General features: G+C 31.7%; 1 protein-coding gene across 2 annotated transcripts in view; it reads left to right on the top strand.

The window, feature by feature from the left end:
• The window catches only part of LOC130893309 (uncharacterized), a 106,422-nt gene that overhangs the window by 2,470 nt on the left and 77,634 nt on the right, over positions 1–26,318 (top strand). The window contains exon 2 of one of the 2 annotated variants that reach the window (XM_057799299.1): positions 13,374–13,421. The exons of the other annotated variant lie outside the window; for it this stretch is intronic. Within the exon in view, the coding sequence (XP_057655282.1) occupies positions 13,374–13,421 (48 nt within the window). The remainder of the gene's footprint in view (positions 1–13,373; positions 13,422–26,318) is intronic. 2 annotated transcript variants of the gene reach the window in all.

The following is a 26,318-nucleotide window of genomic DNA, read 5'->3' as shown; positions in this document are numbered from 1 at the left end:
GAATAAATTGCCATACTATTCACCATTGATGGTTTGTAGCTTTTTGAATCTAAATAATGTAATGAAATAGATCACGCAATAACGTTATGATCATATAGGTGGATAAATCCACGTTGATATTATTTATCGTGGATGTTCTTGTGATGTTTGGTATTTGGCCCACAGTGATGAATCAACATTTGATCCATGGTTACGACAAATGCAAAAACTCGTCGAAACATACCCGCAAATGTTGTACACGTTTACGTTTGTTGTCTACAATCTATTTATTTATTTACTAACTTATCGACTCAATTTATAAACCGCTTTTTAACGTTTAGAAATACATATTTTGTAAAAAATTCGTTACGTACTAATAATATGCAAAAATAGGTTCCGCTAACGATTACCAGTTAAAAAAAAATGTAAATAAAAAAGTTGTATCAACTAGGAACGTAACTGATGAGGTGTGAGCGCCTCTTGACACCCTCGCTTCACGATATGTTGTTATATGATAAATGATATTTCTCACAATAATCCTTCACTCACTTTTAACCTTTTAAAAGCATTGATAATTAAATTCTGCCATTCATTTCAAAAAATTTAATTTCTTAGTCGGTTTGAAGTAAAAGAACCGAGAATAAAATTAGGGTTGATCCAGATCTTTCACGTCAGAATCTCTTAGCAATATATATGTTTTTTTATTCGAATTTTCACTATACATGGGAATATATCGTCTTTTTGATTATATAAATATACCTACACGGTAAAATTAACTTTGTCAGCTCCACACGAGTGAAAAACGTATCATAATTCGTTATGTAAAAAAGTAAAAACTAAAGGCAAACAAATAAAAAGGGAAAATGCATTAATGCACACTTGTATAATGATTTCGCTGCTTATATACCTACATCTCGTCGAAACTTGTATCGAACCATAACGGTGTAGTTGGTAGAGTTGTGGAAGTGCTTTTTTTCCAACACGGAAATCGGAGGTTCGAATCCTCTCTCGGACGTGTAAGGAGTCCAAAGGAGAATTACAAATAAACAAACCCATATACAGGTGAAGATAATAATGTGAGCGTGTTAAAAAAGAACGTTATCTGTCGCTAGAATACATCGCCAACGAAATTTAATTTTCCCAATTTATCTTTTTCTAATTTCCATTTTCTTCACGTACTAGTCGTTTTGCCATCAACGAGTCTTCTGATATGATTTACGTACTAACTAAACTTTTTAACGATATGCTTGAACGAGTCTTGTCGACCTTTCGAGTGTCGTTTTTTTCCCGACTAGTAATCGCTATTCGTGTCTTCCATCAATAAGCTTTTCGCTCCGGTTCCTGGACTAAAATATGAAAGGTAAAATTGAAGTGTAAAATATGTTGTTAACTTGAAGAGTCTGTTTTGTATCATGTTTTGGCCTAGCCCGTATTTAAATTAAACAATGCTTATTCGTAGCCGTACAGGAGACAACAAAAAAAAAATAAACAAAATAAAAGTGACTAGTGATTAATATTTTCGTCAAATCCTACCCACTACCATACTGGCAGCGCACCTTATTGTTTCCAACATAACAAAAACAAATGAATCACCGTACGTATGTAAATTCGGAGCCGGCGGCCCGATCTGATCGAAACGATTTGATATGATGTGAATTGATAGCTCCATCGAAGAGCTATTGACAGCTGTTCCTAATTACGATCGATATATATATAAACAACTGCCTGCCACTTATTGGAATGACTGAAACGTGTTTCAGAACGTCAACACAGACCTCCTGAAATCGATTCCTGTTAATGCCGCTAGTAGGGTTACTCACCTCTGGGATTTTTTGTAAATACGACAGAAATGGAATAGTTGCTACACATATTAGATCAATCTCAATTCAACAGAAATTCTTGAATAGATAATGAAGTAAACGGCTATAAAAATTTTAGAAAAATATTATTTGGAGTTCAATTATTCATAAGAGAATAATAATAAATTATAAATCGTATCCAATTTTTATTTTTATTGGTATAAAATCTCTTTTACGATAAACATACAATTAATAGCTATTACATAACCTATATCTACTGACAAATGATAACAGTCAACTTGTCAATCGAATAGTAATGACATTTCCATAGAATCAGGCAATTTGTCGCGACACAACTTGAAAATGCCATCATCAATAAAATACTCGAATGATCAAATTATAATTGAATAATGTGAGAAAACTTGGGGGGCAGTAAAAACTAGAACAATGTTATCTAATAAAATTTCAACTTCATCCATTTGAGTACAAAGTGAGGTTATGTGATTATTTTATATTTGTTTTCTGATTTGTTCTTTAAATCCGAATTATCGGACTTGTTAGGGCAGTTGTCTATCTTTTCAACACGTTTGTTTGTATTCCATGGGGATCAGTGGCTTTATTGAAGTCAAAGTACTTGAGAGGTTTTGCCACATCTTGGTGGAACATAGTCAATGATGGAATTTTTGACTTGGTTATTGGGTTATTGGAAAATTAGTTTTTAACTCTTATTATACTTTGGTTTGCAAGCATTTATGTTCAGTTTGAATTTTTATAGGTTAGGTAAGATTAAGGTTGTTACGGATGACGTTGACATTTTCAACGATTTGTTGTTTCTAAAAATATAATAAGCGTTTTTCGTAGTTGACTGTTGACACTTTGGCAGATTTATAATCTCTAGTTTACGTAAAATTTTAGTATTAGCCCGGTTTGAATTGATTCTCGTGACATAAATCTTCTCAACTTTTTTTATATAGTAAGTTTCAGTGGATGATTTATTCGTTCAACGAATTATTAATTAATCCTTCAATTTCACGAGCTGATCTATCTTGAAATTACACGAAGCACGACATGAAAAATTATTCTCAAGTTGGTACTAATACTTATGAAGCTGATTGACAGAAATCTGCCCATATTTTAGCCGACCTTTTTGATTACGGTTGTTAAATTACGCCTATACCATTTAACTTGATTGATATTGTATTAATACTTGATATAATTTTCATATAAACTCATAAACTCGTGATTATACGATGTTTTAAATACTTTAATTATAGCATAGTGCGATGGGTTGGTCGGCGAACAAATTATTTTTTGAATATAAAGAGGGAAAAGCCGACTGTCGCTTCGTTCTGCTTGTGAATCATTCGTTAAACAGGATAATTTTTAAAGTTTAGATATTAAAGACATAAGAAAACAAACCGTGAGTACTAATACATATATAAAAGACCTTGTAGGTGCCGAAGAAGAAAAATTTAGGAGGTCTATTTACTTTCTTTTCGGCCTACCTCTTCCTCTCTTGATAGTACTTGCTTCTTTAATTTTTCTTGTAAGTCTATTTGCTTTTATTATGAAAACAGATCTGCTCTCCATTTTTCTTTGGTGCTTGTTACTTTATTCTTTCATTTCTTGTTTTCAATCTCAAAGTTGAAGATTTTAAAAACGAAATGTATACAGATATTTGTAAAGAGAATTGAATTTCTAAAATGAAGCATTATTCAGCTGTTTACTATTGACCTATCCGAATGTTTTTGTGAATAGAAAACGGATCTTTAATGAATTTTCCAACTACGTAGTGGCTACTAATCGTACAATACTGTTAAAATTTGTAGTTAGTAATAGTAAAAATTGACGTTGCATTACAAAAATTTTATTAATGAAAAAACCAAGTAAATACTTTATATATTCAAATTTATATGATCGATGCCAAGTGGTATTCGTTTTCTATAACCTCGAGGACTACTAATTGCTGGATGAGTGCATTGTACGATAAGACACTCATAAGTTACTTACTGAGAACGATACAAAACAAACCAGGAAATTGGTTGTGATCCATGACAATTCCAAATGCTGAAATTTTTAAATGAAAAGCTTTGATTTAGTTAGGTTTTGTCCTACCTTCGATCTACTAGTCACTTCAAGTATTAAAATACGACGGCCATATTCGATACACTAGAGACTAAAAGTCATCTTATCCCACAACACATTTCAGCGGTTATGAAACATGTTTAACTTTCAACAAGTCGTTACCAATTTAAACAATAAAAGAAGTACCAACAGTTAATTAAATATTTACCTAAGATTGGTGTATGTGATATGAGTCGAAACTACGAATACTTACTGTTGAAATAGCTCAACTTATACATTATTTAGTTTCACACAAATAAAAACAAAATGATATTAGTTACATTAATTGAAATAAGCACTATCACTTAATGCTTGAAGTTACAACGGATTACACAGGTCTGTATAAAAGAAGAGAACTTCCATTATTCTCCGTGACGTATACATTTTTTACAAATTAAAAACACATTAATGAGAAAACAAACACACACATAATATTTATTAGAATTCATCAACAATCATATTTTTCATTTAACTTTTTAATACAACTTCTTTTCTTTGATGTTTCTCCCAACTCGTTTATGGTTTTTCACTTAAGCTTCCATCCTGGTGAAAATTTTGACTTTGTTCTTCATTGTAGACACCCAAGTTTTGAGGAAAATATTCAATATGGGATTGCTAGAAGTGAAATTTCCATATCATCTGAAGAATATTTCCCGAATCGATTTCTTCCATCATCAAAGTCATGTCGAGGCCAGTGGAAACCCCTTCTTTTAACTTTGCTTCAGACAATTTCGGAACGTTGGAACACATATATCTAAAACAATCCCCATAATTTTGGAATAATTCCAAAAACTGCTTAATTAGCACCCATTTAACATGAAGACTCGGCATTTAAACCTTTTCTGGTGGAAACATAAAAACAAATTCATGAGGATTGATACGTGACTAGTATCTGGTCAATTATAAACATAACATTACTTGGGTCGTTTCGATTGTAACATTTTTCCATCTGCAACCTCTTCGCGTCTTTAAAAATCTTCATCTGACAATTCTCGAAGCAACGTTACTTTTTATGGATGGAATTCCCTGGATATTTGTCTAGAACTCAAGTGTGGATCGTCTTCTAACAAATATCTAAAGATTTGTTTTCAGTTATTCTGCACCCTGATTTGGATAAATCTTGTAGATCTTGTTGAGGAATTTCGGTTAGGATATAGATTATTAATATCCGAATGTCATTAAAACAACAATTTTTTTTCAGATAAACGATCCATTGTGACTTTTAACAATAATAATTTATTGAAACGTCAAATTTGTTATTATAGAAGTCATAGCCACTTAAAAATAATGATTATTGCTTAAGGATTTCGAGAAGCGAAAAATATACAGAGTGATCCATTTGAAATAATAAAGTGAAAATAAAATAAAGTAGATAATAAAGCGGTATCACAAGACTCTGGAGGAGAAAAATTTATAAAAATCGTACAAGCCGTTTCCGAGATAATTGAGGCGTTCCATACATAAAACTCACTCTGTATACGTTCCAAGTAATCACAAGATTTAAGTGTTCTAAAAGTTGTGAAAGTATTGCTTTACTTTCCAATATACATATCGCTTCTCATTGCTTATTTAACTGATTTTGATGCATCCCGGTACGCACGTCTACCTACCATTATTATGAATGAATATGCAATCTGCTTGATTCAACAAAAAAACTTCGATGTCCTCACAAAAGCAAATAAATATTTTTATCGTCCAATAAGTGCGTGTATAAATAAATTTGTCTTTTCAAACAACGCCACTAACATTTTTTCTGAGAATGGCCTGTAGCAGTAAGCTTCTAATACGAAAGCGTAGACAAACACTTTTAGCGGTTTAGAAGCCAAGTCTAGTGGTCAACCGGTGTTAGTTGTGTACTCAACCACCATTATGTTTGCCTTCAGCATTCCTTATCATCCGGCACCACTCGTTATACCGGGTGGTACGTTACGTGTGAATAAAAAAAATTGTCACCTTAAAAAACCAGCTTTCGGGCGAAATAAAACCATGAGAGTCGTGGGAGAGAGTTTAGAACTAATAAATGAAATAAGTTTCAAGAAAACTCGAAAAAATTGATATCGACAATGTAATAAGCAATTAATGGTAAGAATAAAAAGTTATTTCACATATTTGTCTATGAAATTACGAAAAGGAAATGGCAAACACCCTGGAGAAAACGAAATTTATCTGTTAATGCATCAAATAGACATCGATTTTTGGAAAATTCAAATCCTGTTTTAAGAAATCAAATAAAAAATACTAACTAGTTGCCGTCAGTCCTATAGGAGTAGCTGTGTGGTTTAAGCCTGGCACTCATGTGGAAAACAAAATTTTTAAATAAAACACAAACTTTATTGTTAGCATTTTTTATTTTCCCCAAAGTTTTCTTTACGATATCATATTTTAATTTCTTCGCAGGGTTGTGAATCAATGAAGAGAATTATATGTTTATTTATTTATTATTAAAACAAAAATAAATTCAAAGTTACTTAATTGAGTCGCTCAAGGCAATATTTTATTCATTTCGAATTATTGCAATAGACGTTTTGATTTCCCAGTAATAGAGAGTCGTCTACTATTTCTCCCCATAATTTATATCGAATTCCTGTTAATTTACCTTGTAACAAATAATTTGGAAATAAGCGAAAAATATTACAGAATGTGACATTAAAACTTTCCAACGATGATATCAAGAAATCGTTTCGAAGTAATGGACTAGAAGGTTTTTTATGCAAACGGAATTTAAAATTCTAAAATTTCGTAATTGTAATTTTTTTTTTCATTCACAATTTCGTCTTCGACATAAGCGGCTTTGAGTTTTTTCTATGTAAAGATATTGGTAAAAATTTTAGACTTAAGCATTCACTATGAGGTTCTTTGTAATTGTGATGCTGTTTATATAGGACAAACATCTCGATATTTGGAAAATAGATTAAAGACTCATCAATTCTAATAAATGTATTTTATGATGATGATGAACTATAAAAAAACATACAATTAACTGTGAAAATTTAAAAGGTTTTCAAGCATACACAAGAAACAGGAAATTTCTAGAAATGTTTCACACACGTAGAAACCTATTTTATGATAAAAAGATCTGAAACATTTGAGCAAAACTTATGAATAAATACCCCCAATAAATTTAAACACGGGGCACGTCTTTTTACATATAATTTATATACTCATTTTACTAATATAGTTTAATTTATATTTTTAATGCACTATTCGAATTAGTCGCGCGTTCACCAATTTTTTAATATGCCACAATGTCCTATTTTACAGAGACGGCTTTAAGGGGTAAATTTGTAAAAAATTGCATTGTAGAACTAGATTTCAACAAAATTGTTGGTTTATGCTTCATTTGAGGTGAAAATAACAGAATCAAATTGATATTTCATGGAAATGTGGATGGATATTTGCAAATTTTGAACATTCAAAATGGCGGACACGTGAATTGAATCGGTATTCAGTTAAAAATGATTTTTTGCAACTCCAAAAAGGTATTTTGATGAATAATGAAGAGAGTGTGATGAAGGGTGAAAAATTAAATGTAATTATTCTACTATAAAACATTATTTAAATAAAAAAAAATGAATAAATTTTTCGTATATTTTATTGTTTATTCCAACATATTTTCCTCTGAATTAATAAATTTTATTATAAAAGTTACATAATCATTTAAAAAATTATTTCCAACGTTTAATTATGCTTTTTCGTCAAGGAGTAATTTAGGGAAAGTGGAAAGAATAATATTGATAAGGTTTGAAATGTATGAATAAAGTTTATCATGGCTAATAATAAATATCTAAATAATTGAAACTATTATAGCTTATAAAAACATTTCATGTATCATTAAAATGATTAAAGTTTCACAAAATTCATTTTTCCACTGACACTGCATTAAGGGAGTGTTTTTAAGGGTTGTAATTTCACAGTGATTGAAAAATTATGTCATAAAGATTAAGCAAACTGATTTTCCATCATTTTCAACTCAAGGGGTGGCTGCTAAAAGGTCTTAAAAATTAATTAAATTTATAAATCATGGATATAAATGTTGGAAAATGTTTATTTCATCTAATTAATGACGATTACCTATGCTAGAATGAATTTTCCCCATTTTTAACATAAGGGATGGATTTTTCGAACTTTACTTTTTAAATTTAGGGGAAAAATTTCGTGTAAATCGATGGAGGTTTTTTCGAAATCCGAGCTTATAGGTAATTTTTACCTTTATTCAGGGTACTAATACGAGGAGTGGGTATTAAATGTATTTATTTATTATCGTCTTCAATATGTACCCCTCATCCATCCCTAAAAGTTTCATTCCAATCTTCCATTGTTCGAAACAGTACAGGAAGTATTTTTCTGTAAATACCTTTAGAACGAGCGCTACTTTTTCTTTCACCGCTTCAATAGATTCAAATCTTGTTCTTTTCAATGCAGTTTTAGATCTTAAGAAAGAGGTAGAAGTCGCACGGTGTAATATCTGGCGAATAAGAGGAGTGGTTTAACATAGTGATGTTGTATTGTAGAAATCACACATACTTATCGTACGAATATTTAGCACACTGTCAGAACGAACAAGATTTCCGACGTTTTCGATATTTCCATCTACTTTTGACGCGAAAGGGTGACTGGAACACCTTCTACGCCATCTTGGAAACGTTTAAATCACTCCAAAACACGTAGACGCGAAAAAAATTGCCAAACACTTGACAATAACTGAAATTGTAAGTTGCAGTTGCATTTTTTCCAAGTTACATGTGAAATTTCAAAACACGGCTACGTTGGTTTGTCTATAGACATGGTAGACGTCGTATTCGAAAGAGTAGGCTTCATACTGACAGATGACAGTGACTAATATTTAGCGCATGCCTACTTTTTCTACAGCAGTGCTAGTTTCGTTATTTAATAGCCACACCTCGTATAGTTATTTTCAAATTGAATGGAAATTCTTTAGTAATAGTTTCAAAACATATAGAAGAGTTGGTATATTCTAAAAACCGTATGAAATTGTTTAAAATAGTTAGTTGATAAAAATTCAATCTTGAATAGCAGCTGAACTTGATAAGAAACTTCCTTTTAAGCAACTTTATCTGAGAAAAAAGGACGTAAACACTGACTACCTTGTATGTTTGATTTATACATTACAGAAATTCCTCAGTTCATCAATGATGAGTTGAAGTATGCTGTCGTTCGTTCGTTTGTTGATTGTTATCAGATATACTTACAAAAAAAATTACGGCAACGTTAAAGTGAATACTGTCATTAATTTTGTTTATTTTCACCGGCCTACAATTTATTCCAATCACTGACAAACTTATTTACTTTAACCTGATAATTTTTTTTTACGACCTTTAAGTATTTATTCTGGTTTTCTAGTCAAATATAACAGCAGAATCTAATTTGTTGCTACAAGGTGCAGAAAGCGGCAATTGATAAAATTCATGATTGCATCTTGTCCTGTTTTCCATCACAGGATCGATCTCTCGTGACGTAAAATATTTTTTTACTGTAAGCAATTGTCTGTAACATGTTGGGATCATTAACTACAACGATACGTCTCTACCGATCCCCAAAATATATTTTTCGCTTCTCTTAATCGGTTATAAATTCATATAATATGCAAAAGATATTTCAAACTTCAAACAACATCAAAACTAAATACTTTGGTATTTAATAATACATGTTTGGGAAGCTTAGAGCCTTCTATGGATTTACCGTCTTAGCTTAAAACCTCTTCTTTCAGCTCTTCGTCGATTGTGAAATCGTCCAACTTTGCACAAAACTTGAAATGTTCTGAATGCAGGCCTTTTTGACATCAGGGATCACCAAAACTACCATTGGATCCATGACTTATTCTTGACATGGTCAAAATTGTAGTTAGAATATCTTTTAGTAGTCTGCAGTCTCGAAGATGATGCTTCTCAACAATCAACTATTCTGCTTAAACAACTTGCCCAGTAACGTTGGAAGGATTGAGTGAAGATGTTTGATCTAATTTTCTAAGAGTCTTTGGAAGTTTTAAATGAGGTACGATGTCCATCAGAAGTTCTTGATTACACATTTTCTTAACTATGAACTCTTCAATTAAGCTGGTTTTTGGAGATCATCGTCGTAGTCTATAACCAACACCACATCGTTTGCATTGGAATAAAATCTTGATTTAGATATTCATTTTCTATTTCTTATAAGTTTGGTAAGTTTTTTGGTTGATATAAACATGGATGACGATGTTAAACAGAAGCTCTAGAATGTTTGAATCTGGTTTTTCTGAATATTTTATTTCCAATTGTTGTATTCACCTCAGATGATTAATAACTGTCTTTATATTCACAAATTTTTGAATATCAAACATTTCATCGGATATTTTAATAATTTGATATTTGTGAAAATTTATTCATGAATAAGATTAAACGATTCCTATGAATAAAATGTAAATAAATAAATTATATGAAAATATTTGACATTCGAGTTTCATTGGCGCCATGTTCTACATTTGATATATGAATTTAAAATATTTGTACAGTAAAATTTGTTTTAGCATGAGAGAATGTGAATGTCCGAGTGAAAAATGAATTTATTTCAATATTTGATTTACAACACGGATCCATGTTTTTGTTAAATGTGTTAACTAATTCAGATAGGAATTTCCACAAGGATATATTCAAGATTCCCATTGACGTTGTAATGGTTTAATGGAAAATACAAATAAGCTTATATTCGATATATTCCGTAAAAAATAAAAATGAAAAGCTTTGAATAATTAATTAATTCGAATACTGATACTTGAAAAATATCAAAACTCCTACTGTATCTGTTGAAAATATAATAAATTAAATTCTATTATTGTTAATTTTCGCATATGAAACTTCTCAAGGATATATCAGGCGCCAAGAAGTTTCAAATACTGATATGCGAAAAAAGATACGGATCTTATTCGCATATATGTGTTAACTGATAGTTATAAAAAGAAATAATAATAATAAGATTGTTAAATTTATTGAACTTATTAGTCGAATATAACTAATAATAGAGTTGTAAAAACCCTGCACGTCCAACTTATTCGCTAATAAAGCTAATAACAGATTATAAGATTAGATTTTTGGAGTAAATAAACTTTATTAATCGAACTGAATTCGCGGAATACATTCTATTCTTGCGCCAATTAACTGGAAAGATCCAAGAAAACTACGCTAGAACATCCAGCAATGAAAGGAGGTAAATGAAAAACGATACAAGAGATGAATCAATCAGTAAAGAACCGAGAAGAGGCCAAAAAGTGTGCCTAATACTCTGAAGCTACTATATAAATATTTAAAATTGTATAAGGCAGATGATGATCTTGCAATAACCGTATCGATGTTATCTGGCGCAACAGCTATTTGTGGATGATCTTCATTAAATCATCCTGTACGGAAGTCCGATTACGATTGTATTAGGAAAACCAGTGTCTCGAGATGGTGCTTCATCACCAAAAGTCCAAGCGAGTTGATCAATTTTTAATCAAGATGAATATTCCAAGTATATGTAAACAACTCAAATAGCACTCGTATGACAGCATTAAAAATGTCAAACTTTATGGATGTCAATGTCAGATTTGACATATTCACATCAGTGTTGCCATATCTCAAAACTTAAGTAGCGACCCTCGTAATTCTAAATAAGATGTCTTACTCTGGCTTTGTATACTGTGTGGATTTGCCAAATAGAATAGATTCGTTAATAAATAAATGAGGACTTGTTTGGAAAAACCTCAAACACCTCGTGGATCAAATTTTACTAAATCACATAGTGAAACCAGTTTTTATTATGAAGTCTGTTTTTTTGACAATATCCTCTGGATTTTCAATTTCTTTTGTAAGTACAACTGTCCTACTAGCACCAGGTCCCTCCACTAGCTTTATAATCTAAATTTCCTGGTGTTTTGTCTGGGTTTTATGAATATTCGTAGCTAGATATTGTGGTGTACGTCTTCATATCGTTAAAAGTATTCGTCTATAGATTTTTTTTGTGGAATCTACAATACATATCATTCATCTAACATTATTGAAACGTAATTTATGAGACCGAATCAATTGATAATCCTAGACATGTATGTAAGTTATTTTCACTAGTGACTTGTTCCAAATTCATTTAGACTTATTTGTTACTTTTATTTATTAACAGGTTGGTGTTATGAATTAGTCGAAAAGTTCACAAACGTATGAGAATTAATTCAGTTTCTAAGAATAATTTAAGTATAAATATTTATCATCCAATTTTTTTTGGTCTTACATATTTGAAGGGTGGATTTTCCGTATCTCCAGTTTTATTTATGATTCCACGTTCTCTGGGCGATAATAACGAAAACCACTAGTCTAAAGAACATCTTATATGTGGGAAAGAGAGAAAAATCAAAAAGCATATGACAAGTCAGATATTCAAAAGCCTTCATAGTGAGATAAACACCTCAAGATAGGAAAATACTGCAGCTAAATATAGGGAAGGGAAAAACTCGATTTGATCTAGTCAGACCGTACGCTGAACACAGTTAAGGTAGCTTGACATGGTGCAACAAACTTCATGCAATTTATTCCAAAGTCTAAATATTGCATAGATGAATGTTGCGCGTTGCTTGGAAATATGCAAGTCTCTTGCCACTGTAAATTGTGACTGTGAATTTTGTGACTACTTAAAAATGAAAATAACAAATCTAAGAAAACAACAAAAACGTCGTCGGTAGATTTTTTGTATTAATTATATCAACTACTGCGTTACTTTTAGAATCTGATGGACAGGTTGGTTGTCAACTAAACGAAACCAATAAAGTTCCATGAATCGATTAGCTGAATTTTATCTGCGTCTTCCATTGCATCTCATGTTTAAGATATTTCTTAGTGACGCCTGGAGGATTAGCCAATGCTGGAAAGTCTTCATTGGTTATAACGAGTGCAGTTGAGGTTTTTACCATGTAATCAACACCAATAAGGTCTTTATATTCTTAGTAATATCAATATAAAATCTTTACCATGCTAGTCAGTGAAAGGATATTAGTTACTTATGAGATCAATCACTGCACCTATGAATTAAATCAGAAGCATTGACATTGACATTGACATTGACATTGACATTGACATTGACATTGACAAACTCCTGCACATACGTCGTCTTCTCATCACCGTCTCTAATGTTTCTTGTCCCCAGAGAAACTACTTTTAATCCACTAAGAGCCTCCATTCTGTTTTTGATTTGTGTTAATTCTTAATTTGAGATATTTTTCGAAACAAATTGGCTGAGTGGTTTGTTAGAACTGTACTATAATACAATGGATCTAAGTCAAAACTTTGTGTGAAGCTTGTTGAGACTTGTCACTATATTAGGCCAAGAACCCATGGATTTATTTTGCACTTTTTGAAAGAGTCTTCATGTGATTGATGAAATGATTAGAGAAACTATCATTTTTTTCACGATATTTGTTATTATATCTATAATGTTTTAATTTTTTTCTAGATCTCATATAGATGGTCTGGGCCTCAGATTTTGCAAACTTTTTAGAAGGTAAGAAGTTTTTAGAGATACTGTTTCGTTGTTGATTCCAAAAGTTGAGTGCTTCTAGAAAAAAAAAACAGTATTTTCACATTAAATTTGCTGTTGCAAATCATATATCGATGAAAATAACAAATTTAACGAATCATAAAAGCCTACATGTGTTCAATGTGAGAACTGTTGATCCCATGATATACGTCGAGGCAGATCCAAGTTTCCTCAAGCTTTGGTCGACCTTTCGATTAAATTTACTCCTCAAATGCAGATCCTCTATTCGAGATTGTGAGCTCTAAGTGTAGCCATACACAGAGGATCCTTTTTCCCGCGATTTATTGAACCTCGCATAATATAGGGATAATTCAATGAGAAATGTATTATACGAATCGATTCCTGCCACTTTCAAAGATTGACCTTGAGATTTATTGATTGTCATAGCAAAACAGACTCTAATAGGGAATTGCATTCTTTTAAATTGAAAAGGGTAGTCTGAAGGTACAAGGGGTACGCGTGGTATAAAGACTGATTCCCCTTTGGCACATCCGGTTATAATTGTAGCCTCGACTACGTTTTTTTGAAGAGCGTTCACACGTAGTCTCTTACTGTTGCACAGTTTAGGAGAATTGAGATTTCGTAACAACATTTTTTGGTGTTCCAACCTTTAGAATAAGTCTACGTGTTAAGAAACCTGGAGGATCGAGCGTGTTTAGGAACTCTGATGGGTATTGCACAGCATTATCAACTTGTAACACAGAATCTGTAGATCGAAACTCCATACATTCTCCATCAAATCCTGTTTAAAGAAATCAAAAAGAAATTTCCAAAAACGGATAAATTAGTTTTTAGATATTCACACGGAACCCATTTGTAAAAAAGAATCGCTTTGATATCTTATTTCGTCATGAAGAATTGCTAAATATATGGTTCCGTAATAAAAATTTTTGTTCAACTCTTTGAACCCTTTCCAAGTCGAATTTTGAAAATCGCAGAAATTGATTTTTAGGTATTTGTACGGAGAATGTTTTAGTACAAAAACGAAGTCGATATCTCAATAAGCGGCCGAGAAAAACGAAAAAATCGAATTTGCAAACATATCCTCAAAATTTCATGTCTCTATCTTCAATAGCCTTGGCTGGGCGTTGATGAGGGAATGAATCAGTCAGTCAGGACATCCTCCTCTATAGATATAGAGACTACTTTTAACTTAATACTAAAGTAAGATGATTCTCTATGATTCTGAGGACTTTTCGGAAACTTTGATCGGGTTGAACCGATCATGATCTGAAACCTGATCACGTTCAGATCGTAGTTATACATGATAGGGCCCGCAAAACAAAGCAAACAAGAAGGTCGCATTGAATGTAAATTTCGGCGACATAATGCAAGTATATTTGATAGATAGGAAAAAACTCTTTGCGATGTTGATGTTCCATAAGTATTTACAACAATATCTGCGTATTATTTACATATCAACATAATTATTTTTTATATTTTCGTGTACGTATCCCCTTTGACAAACAAACTTATAACGAAACGAGCTGCAATTAAAATGTATGCTTCATTTCCCATTACTGCTTAAGGTTAAGTATCATTTTAAAACGAAGTAAATATAATGGCAAGGTTAAGAGGGTAATATGCTCGTAAATCAGTCGTAATTATGAATATATTCGTCTGGTGGGTTAAACTGACTTAATTTAAAATAATCTCCAGATTTTTTATAGCAATAATCATAAAGTTAAAAAAAGTCGCACATTTTCCAAGTACCCATAAGGATACAATAATTTGATAAATTTTTCCAATTATCTCAATCAGGATAATCAGGATTAACGATTTACTCATTAAAGACCAATGACAATATAATAATTTTGTTACACCATTATCTTGACCAGGAATACGAGGATAATAAAATTAGAGTTAAATACTTTTTATCGAAGCAGAACGTCATGATCTAAAATTATTTCTGTTCGAAATATATTGTGAGTGCTACCTATTTAATGGGATCCGTCTCTGGTCGAATGTATTGCATTCATTAGGGAGTGTTTTGCCAAAGGCGGCCATTACATTTCGCATGGTGGACGACTTGATAACGTGTTAATAATTCCAACTTGACATTATTACTACTATTAAGTACGTTTCATAGTACTCAGACTTCTTTACCTTGGTGAAGAATCACTTTACATTTGTCTCACCGCCACTCCTGTTTACAACTTCTCATTTGCACTTTGAGCATTGTCAATTGTCTAAGATATTCCGCAAAAAGGATACACGCAACGTTTTTAATACGTCGCAAACAATTTCATTGGTAAAAATACAATTTTTGAGTGACAAAGAAAATCTTATGATAAGAAATGTCCTGGTAAAACATTCCATATTTTTCTTCTTCATTTGGTAGATATTGTTGGAGTTATATCATCCACAGAAGACTTGGTTTTATTCGAATGCTACTTGTCATATAGCTGAGACGTAATAGTTATCAGAAGGTTCAGAAATATTGAAATAGCAAGCCATTTTATGGAAAAAATATATTATACTTTGAAATCTTCTTCAAATTAGATACTACATTGATGTCTATGGCATGCCGCGATATTTCAATGTGGGTAGTCTGACTTCAGCGTTAATATTCCGACTTCAACTATTACTCAGCGTGAAGTATGGCTTTCTCATTACGTCCTCATGAACAAAATAACACCGATAAAGATATTTAAGATGATACCCTTCACCCGTAAAGTTATGGCTATCATAATCATACCCTTAGGATGCTCGAATCCATACAAAAAAGAGTAATTCGACTCATAGGCGACAAAGAGTTGACCAGATATCTATACTAATAGGAAGATGTTCTTTTAGACCAACATGATCCCACCTAGAGCAGTATTTGCGAGACCTACTCGACAGGCAGATGTGACTTTAATTTATTGGGAATCCTTTCTTTGGAGAAATGGAAGACTTTCCCGAACACGTCAAACAACAGAAGCTCAAGATCAATATCTACGTGGCAGGCACCACTCGATTGACTTAGAGTGTAATGGGGCTTACGAAAACTTAAACTAAGGACCTTTACAACGCTTATCACTTTAGTTTTTATCCTTATACGAGTAGAGTGCGTGCGTGGAGATTATCTGGAAGTTTGGAATGTCTTGACGCTGTACAGCAGGTGTACAGGATTCGATCTTTGGGATTCGATGGAACGAAGATTTTTGCTTCAGTAAGGAGCATTATACACGAGTCAATAGATTTTTTATTGTATTTTTATTTTTTGTATCACCACAAACCAAAAGGAGATCTAAAACATCAGTTTCAGCAAATCTAACAGAAGCTAGGCTGTGGTTACTGCAAAAAGAGGTTATATCTTAGCAAGTTTGTCAAAATGATTAACTTAACTGCTTCTTTTTCATTTTCTGAAAATAAATTTGTAAATTTATATATGCAATATCAAAAAATTATGATGCATTTCCATCGTGTTTTCTATATTCTTCATATTAAAATCATTTTCAAAATTTGATTCCGGTCCTGATATAAACATGTAGTATGGATTGGTCGTTCTGCATCAAGAAAAGGAGGAGTTTATTAATTGATTGGATTCACGTGATTTAAATTCAATGTGCATTGTTATTACTTTTGATATATTTTATGACGCAGAATTGACCTTCGATACATTTGAACAGCAAAAATAATTTGTTTACAATAATTATTGTAGTCTGGAAATTTGTTTCTCGGCTAGTTTCGATTGGATAATAGTTATCAACTGTATGAGTGTTTTATACAGAATTTTTTCCACACAAGAATGTTTATTATTAATTAATTAAATCAAGAGGATAAACTTCTACAAATTTTTCAATAATTAGATTTTGAAAGAGGTTGTAGTTGGAGATACTTAGCTGTGGTATACGTGTCTGATTATTCCTTACCAGAAACTCATTCTAAATCTCATTATGGCACTCTGAAACTTATGACAACTACAAGCTTAGTTGCAATAGTAATCTCATCAACCTAACTAAGTTTCTAGTTTATAAATAAGTGACGAGCTCTAAATTCTGTGAATACGCTGAAAATGCATTTTGTATAGAGCGAAAATTATTTATATAATCGTCAAGGCCGCTGGAAATGATGCAATACAACGTGCAATTCAATGCAAGACGCGATATATCTTGATCAAAAGCATGCGCAGATGAAGTTCAGCCGATTGTTTCATGCATGATCTTGACATTATCGGTTTTGTGCCGTTTTTATTGCATGCAAGTTGTAATCTAATTACTTTTGGTTAAAGCTGACTTTCGTAAAACTCAGCTTCACACAAAGTATTTGAGGTTAGGAATTTGTTTACTTTTACTGTTTACAGAGATTTGCATGCAATTTCTTGCACGTCATATTGCCTTAAATGTCGCTTGACATAGTGCAAGACAACGTGCAAGAAATTGCATGCAATTCTTTGAAATACCAATATATTACATAGACGAATATTGCATGTCGTTTTACATTATGCAAATCTCTTACCTATGCATCATGGTTGCCACTAATCTAAATACCAAAAGTAGAAATAAACTATTTCCTAACCTCAAACTTAATTCAATATTTTGTGGGCAGTTTAAAATTGAAAATAACAGAGCTAGTTGAAGTAAGCAAGAAAAAAATGACCAGTGCATCACTGGTAATAATTAGATCTGTCTCTGCTTTTGGAGTCTGTCTAGATTAGCTAGAGAATTAGACGAGAAAACCTAGAAAAATTAGTTGAGTATGAATGAAGAAACATTTGGAAAACTCCCGATGAAAATAAAATGTAATATTGGTAGATTATAAACTCATTTGCGCATGTTTTTGATCCAGAAATATTGCGTTTTGTATTGCATTGCACGTTGTATTGCATCATTTCAAGCGGCCATAAGGAATATCAACAAAGAAATCGTCAATTATCTCCAATTTCTTAATAATATTATTGATTAATCAACTACTTAATGAGGTCTTATTTTATACGGTTCATAAGTGTAGGTAAAACTTCAATTATCAATATGGTTGTATAAAAAAACTTCAATCTCATATAGATTTAATATTTGGTGCCAATTTTTGTTGAGTAGTTCCATTTTTCTTCATTTATTCTTCAATAAAATATATTATCAGTGTTTGGTAATAATTTTTACAACTAATGATCTGGAAGACTACTTGATATGGTCACAAAAAGTATTAAATAATTATCATTCTTCGGTTTAGATACGTTTTATTTTGATATTTCGAAACATATTTACGAATTGTGCTATAATTTTATTGTTCTCTCATATTTTGACATTCTTGCTAAGGTTTGTTAAGTAATAATTCAATTCACATTTTCCCTAATCCCGAAATGTGTTATTGTACCTCAATTTTCTGTATAAATCCCTACATCAAATATGAGCTTAAATGGTCCAAATTTATCTTTCATTGTATCCCATGTCAACGAAAAATAATGGATTGATACAGAATATCCTATATAATACATAAGAGTACAATTGGTAAAAGGTAATTTTTGGCTTTATATATATTTATTTCACAATTTCTATAAAAGTCACTCGTGCCTTGCCCTTTGTAATGTTAATGTGGCCTCGACCCGCTTAGGGCCACCTTTTCTGGACCCTAGCCAATTATAGATTTACCATGCTTTGCTTTCTATCGAACATTTGCACCTTTATGTCCTTATTTTCTATTTTTAGAACTACTGCAAACAGAAATTTCAACAATTTGGTGAATTTTGTTTTTCAATTATTTTTCAATATTTCGTAGTAAATCAATTAATTTATCAGTTGATCAAAGAAGTAATTCGACGGATAAATCATATTGAAATTCTATTTTGTATAAGTCAATGAATACAACAATTTTGACTGTCAAATATTCAGCATTTTTTAGAAAATTACACTTTAAAAGAAAACATTAACTGTTACAAACCAAAATTTATAAAAATCTTGCAATCCACAATGTGCTGGGATTCCTACTTTTTGCACCAAGACATCTTTTTGTAAAGTCCGTATTCGAATTGTTTTCGTTCTTACCAATTCAGACTCAAACTTAAAATTGGTGAAACTAAGGAACTATCAGTTGACACCGAATTAAAAAGGACTACAACGTGAAAAAATATGCATCCACCAGGAGTTTCGGCGATCATGGCGTCCTCGAAATACCACAACCTGAAGATAAACGTATTGTGTAAACGTGTTCGACGACTCACAAGTCCAGAGTTAGTAGTTTAGATCAATGAAGCTAAGGATCTGCTTTGACTACTTATACAGTAAAAACAGACAAAATAAAATTAAGAGGTTGCTAGATAATTACAAAAATTTGACACATCAAGAGTGGATAAGACTTTTATGGAACGATGAATCAAAGGGGGGAATCAAATTAAGGTTTTTGAGACTAAGAGTGATTGTGGGCATGTCAAAGGAATAACGGATATTAGATCCATGGGTAATACCCATTGTGGTACATGGCGAAGGCTAGGTGATGATTTGGAGTAAGCGATTTTGAAGAAAAAAGGCTATAAAACATTTAAATAAATGTAGTATGTTCGGCAGAAATTTCATCTTCCAGTATGAGAACGATCCCAAGCATTCCTGGAAACTGCGAAATAGTTATTTGTATGCCAAGGATTGAAAGTGCTACAAAGTAATATTTCAGTCGCGGCGTACACAACATTTTTTAGACGACGGATAAAACAAATAATTTCAGAAAATTAAAAATTTAAGGTTATGCAAAATCATCGAAGTAAAACTGTCAACTGCCAACATTGAAGTGGCTAGAGTCACTCCAGAGCGTCCCGAAAGTGTTTTACAGTACGGAACTGTCACTTTCACAACATGGAACACTCAAAACGCGACTTTCGGTATGTAAATGAATACAGAACGAACAACTTTCAGATGGCGTCGTCTAAAAAGAGTATTTGGGATAATTTGAAAAGAAGAATGTACTGAAAGTAATGATTTAGCTCTAACAATGATGAAGACTAACTTATTAGAATATGATATGTTCTTTTTATAGAATTTTGAAGTTAAATATCAAATATAACCTTAAAATCATAAAAATACCATAATGGTTTTGTTTTGTCGTAAAAAACAATCAGTGTTTTTACAGAATTTGTTATACAAATTATGTGATGGTATAATATGTGAATTTTGAAAAACCTTGAATCAAAGTACTCGTAATTTGTTTTAAAATCGTAAAAATTTAGAGACAGTTGTATATATCTGTGGTTTCGATAAAGACATTTGATAATTTTAATAAATAGTTACATTTATAAGGGGGAAACGATATGGACACAAAACGAAAAACTAAAAAGGGAATCTCCCCCCTTTTTTTGAAATATTTGAGTTTGCTTTTGAGACTTTTTCGTTTTCTCGAGAAGTGTTAAGGTGTTGAAAGGACGAAGGTATAATGTGTATCAAATTACAGGAACAATTATAAGTATATGTTACATTAAATTACATTATTAGCGATGTATAATTAAGTTGATTATAAAAAATAAAGTATGTAATCCTTCATATTTAAATAAAACAATTAAAATTAATGATTATATTAATAAATAAAATAGAGTGGGATTTAACAAATATGGTATAATTTTATAAAAAATATAATTATGTAAAAATTTTATATGTTTTATATACATTCGAATATATAAGTTTGATTTTTATTCAAAATTTGTGACCGTTTATCTTCAGTCTCTGAAGACGAATTTGGTATCGAGATAATGCATAAGATAATGTAATTATGAGAGTAAACAACTCGGTATGAACATGGAATTCATCAAAATTTCAACTCAATCAATCAAAGAACTAAAAATATAGATATGCTTGTTTATTTATTTTAATATATATATTTATTTCTATATTGAAATACGAAAGTTCCACTGGCGAGATACTAAGGTATTTCGAATACTGAAAGGTTACCAAAAATATTCACGTGTTAAAAATCCATTAATAGAATGAATATTCTTCAAAGATAATAGAGCTGCTTAAAAAACTATTACTTTATCAATATTATTGAGACTTGACGTTAAATGAATGTGCATTCTTCAAAAATTTATCGTTATTGTTAAATCTATCATCATTTTACTTATCAAGAGCTGCTGATATCAATGAATTGAAAATTCTATTTGTAAAAACCGCCATTTTTAACTAACGTACCATGATTTTACAAAGCTGTGGCAACTAAAACACATTATTAAATTCGTTGATAGACCCATCTCATTTTTTAATGAAATAAATAACAGAAAATTAGCATCCTTTCTTCGAAAACGTTAAAATCTCTTCACTTTTAAATTCCCGTCCATAAATCTGATGGTTACCTTTACTTTAGCTATGTGTCAAGTGGCAGCATATCACGGACCACCTTGAAGAAGATGTTACTAGACAGTAAAACGGCAACCCATCGACTGACAGCTGTCGATCTAACTTTGAATATAATTTTTCAATTTTCTATATGTTGGAACATAATTATTGTTTGGAACGAACATTGTGTCCATTTATTGTTAATAGTTATTTGGAAAAATATACAGTGTGATAATATACTTTTTGTAATCGGAAATAGAAAATTATTCTCAGAGATTTGTTTACTGGATTCAGAATGCTTCCAGCTAGCTGGAAATTTCACAAAAATAATAATAAACAAAGAGGTTATTGATCGATTCCATAGTTAGGTTCATTTTCTACAATGTGGGAACTAACCGCCCTTCCATTTTTTCCTTTTCCTAACTTCTTTTTAACAATTTCCAGTCGAGAATCTAGTTTTTTACTTTTGGATTGAGTATTTCTGCAATTATTATCTGTTTTACTATTATCTTTCTCATTCATTGGTCAAATCGCTTTGGGTATTGTGTAATCACATCTGCTTAATCATATATCCTGATTTTTTATTCTGATTCTTGTGTCGAAAGCATTTTTTAGCAATAGTAACATTGGGTTTGCTATGCGGCGTGCAGATCCCACATTCTAGACTTTTTAAAAGGAGTGCGATCGATGGATCGGCTCTAAATACTGGGTTCTCCAGTATCGCAGCAAGAAAGGGGGACGCAATAGATCCCCAAATCCATACATACATAGTAAAATGTTCAATATTATTTTGACAGCGAATTATTGATAATTACAACTAATAAACCTGGATGTGAAAAATAATTTACAAGAAATATTGTATCGGAATTGTTTTATTGAACTTGTATTCTCAAAATTTGTTAGTATCATTATAATTTTATTAACCTATTCCCGGTAGTGATATTTATATATTGTTCTTGTCATAAATTTGTCTGATGTTTTATAACTTTATGGATTGGAATTAGATTTCTAAATTTAGTTGATTTCTAGAGGATTAGAGGGATTAAAAAATTGAGCACAAGGACAATGGATAGATAGATATTCTTTTTAGATTCTTTTTAAAAAGGGAAAATGTCCTTCTGAGTACGTATCCATTGATCTGTATTTTTCTTTGCGAAAATTAAGGAATAAGTTGAAATATGCAGTGAGTATTTTGTAACGTAAACAAACAGTTTTATTTGTTCAATTTTCAGATATTTATCAAAATTTTCCACTATAATTACACGAAAATTATGAAATTCCATGTAAAATTGATATAAACATAAGTAATTAGAGTTTTTTTCAATAAATATCTATATAAAAATTGTATATATTGTTTGAAAAACTTTTTGGATGCGAGTTTTTCTTTTGCTTTTTTGAGAAAATTCACCATAGTGATGGTAATATTTTTTCATACCATCAGAAAGTAGAGATTTCAACGAACAAAAAACTCACCGACTTTTTAGTTTGACGGGAGAATTTTCGATTGAAAATTAGAGTTCTTTCTCGATATCAAGCCAAAATAAGGTGGAAAATTCCAAATCAAATGAATTACACGGTATTAGAGGCACAAAAAAGTAAGTTTTCACCAAATTTCTTGAAAAAAAAAAATATAAAATATAAAAATAAAAACCTAAAACTTGGTCATTTCAATTTTTCACAAAAATTTTGTTACGTATGTTTATAATAAAAAAGTTGTAGATCTTTTCGTCACCTACAGCGCTGCTATTTATATTTTTATATCTATAGGAGTTTTAGTTTTGCAGAAAATCGAGATTTACCCTCAAAAACTCACCCCCTTACCCTTCTCGACTTGAGATCGCCCGTAAATTATTTTACCTTTTATTTCATCATATTTTTCCAATAATTTTCATCATACTATTACTTCTTTCCACGTTTTATCATTTTTAAAGGTTTCTAACCTGGTCTAATTTTTTTCGCTATACACAGAATCCCGAAAACTGCTTCCAAACTCATCACTGCGTTGTCAGCATACTCAGAGACATTGAGGATCTAATTACTTCGCTCATTTCTATATTTGAAGATATTCCTAAGCGATTCATTGAGATTCTAAGACAATTATTGATTTTTTGAGAAACTATCACATGGACCCATTGTGATTAAATCCCGTCTCCAATCGTATCCCGTCCCCGGGCATTAGTTCAAATTGAGCTTATAACAAACCAACATTCTCCTAAATACTTTAGATCGTTGCTCTAATTTTGTTTCACAGAAAATTTCTCTCGCATCATTATAATATAAAATTAACTTTATAAATTCCAAATTTTCGAAAATATCTAAATTCGACTCAAGGAGCATTGATTGTATCAGTTTATCGCAATCACATCATGATGCAAATTTTTTTAAAATAGATTTTTTCAATGTTTATCAACTGGTATTAAATTTTATTTAATTGCGTTTGCTATTTAAAGAAAATTTTTCGATTATTTCATACATTATCAAACTACTAAAGCACGCAATCGACATATACCTGTGGTTATAAATATTTTCGAAATTAAAATTTAGTAATCGAACTCAATATCTTTACATTTCGTTCTGGTATCTTAATTTTGATGTACGTGAGTTAAATGTAGATTGATGAAAAGTTATATTTTCTAGAAGACACATTTTCCATTAAGAGTAAAAGTCAACCGGCGAAGAATATATTATTTATGTTCAAAGTAAACACCACCTACAAACACACTTTTGTAATTTAGAAGCCAACAGTCAGTCAACCCCCCCTATCTTTTAGACAGGTTTGCGTAGCAGTTTCGCGCGTAGACTCCTTTCCCTTCCGGAATTCGATGAAAGATTCTGGAAGGTCTTATCTTAGTTAGCCAGATGGCTAAACGCTCTTGTCTTCCTGGTTGTCTGGACGTCTCAATATGTGTGCTTTCGCTAGCTCAGGTAAACCCTTTCCAGCCCTCTTTAGCAAGAAAAGATGTAATCCGAGTTGCAGGAGAAGGTTTATTGGTGGGAAAATTTAGTATAAAACAGTCAAGTTAATAGACATTAGTTTACCTTCAGTCACTGAAGACGATAACTTGGTTATCGAAACGCGCGTCAGACAGTGTAATTGTTAGTGTTGATGTAGTGGTGGTGTCAACAGTGTGTTCATACAACTCATATTTCGAGAGGAAGGCGTATGTACCATTGATAAAACGACAGTCAAAACTTAATACTTGAATAGTATATTCTGAACTGACCTTTATGTCTTCTGTGTGTGAATAAATTCTAGCAATAGAAGTCACAGACGAATACAATGGAAAAATTGATCTGAAAAGTGAAGATATCGATTTTGTTTATAAAATAACAAAAAGGGAGCGTTAAGATTCGAAGTATTTTATGATATTAACCCAACGTTCAGCAAGTTCTGTGATAAAACTATTTTTCGGTTTGGAATAATATTTTATCTGTTCTAAAATATCTGATGATATAATTTTAAGGTTTGTCCAGACGAATCTGGCGGCACGGCACATTAAGTAATAATTAATTTATCTAGATTATTACACATATATATCAATCAAAGGATAATTTTTTTAGGCTTTGTTTAGTTTCCGGGAAACTTTGAATTCAATTGTATGATAACGATGTATGAACATTTCTTGATAAACAGTTATTTCTAGATAGTATTTGTCTAAATATAAAATATTTAAATTTTCCTTTATGATTTTTTATTCATCTAGACGTAGTTAAATTTGCCGTGATTATTTAGGTAATCCAAATGATATAAATCAATCTTGATATACATTTATTTATTCTGCATATTATCAAATATTTTTTCCATCAAGAAACCATGTCGATACATACGAGGTCTGGCTATTAAATGGTGCGACTGGTTACGAAAAAGAAATTTGGAAGTCTTCTTGATCTTAAATTGAGTCCCTTTCAAAGCAGATCTTTTTCTAACCTTTCAAGGAAATACGAGCAGACCCGTTGACGCAAGAGCTTTTGGCCAGGAGTCAGATTTTTTGGCACCAACTTTGCGCAGAATTTTGTCGTGTGTAACTCCTCGTGTAAAATTTTTCTAACCGTTTCTTTATCAGCGTTTACAGCTTCGGTAATTATCCTGATGCTCATTCGACGAGCTGCATGCAAAATTTGGTTGATTTTGGGCGCTGTTTCCGGAGTTGAAAAAGTCAAAGGGCGATCTGGGTGTTGGTCATCTTCAGTACTCCCTCGGCCCTCACTAAAGCACTTACACCACTCAAAATCACGCGTACGAGATAGAGAATTGTCCCCATAGGCCCCTCGCAACAATTTATAGCACTCAGTCGGTGTTTTTTTTCAATATAATGAGAAATTTGAGATTGATACGCTGCTCCTGTTTTTCGACACGAGAGAAAAGTACGTTCGTTTCAAACCGCTACTGCACAAATACTATAATAATGAAGGAAACGTGTTTTGGGACGTGCATGGACGAGATATCGAGACACCCAATGCTCAAACCTACCCGTCTAGGGCGCCCTCTAGACGCGCAGTCTCGTTATTTAATAGCCAGACCTAGCAGAACGATATTACAATGTATTTATAAAAATACTTACTTATTTTTTATATACTGACGAAGAGCCGACTGAAAAATGTTTGTGCCAACAAGATTCTCAATCAT

The sequence above is a fragment of the Diorhabda carinulata genome, chromosome 4 (genome assembly GCF_026250575.1).
Source record: "Diorhabda carinulata isolate Delta chromosome 4, icDioCari1.1, whole genome shotgun sequence".
Classification (NCBI taxonomy): domain Eukaryota; kingdom Metazoa; phylum Arthropoda; class Insecta; order Coleoptera; family Chrysomelidae; genus Diorhabda; species Diorhabda carinulata.
The sequence above is the reverse complement of the archived record's forward strand: the minus strand, read 5'-3'. Positions and strand labels throughout refer to the sequence as shown.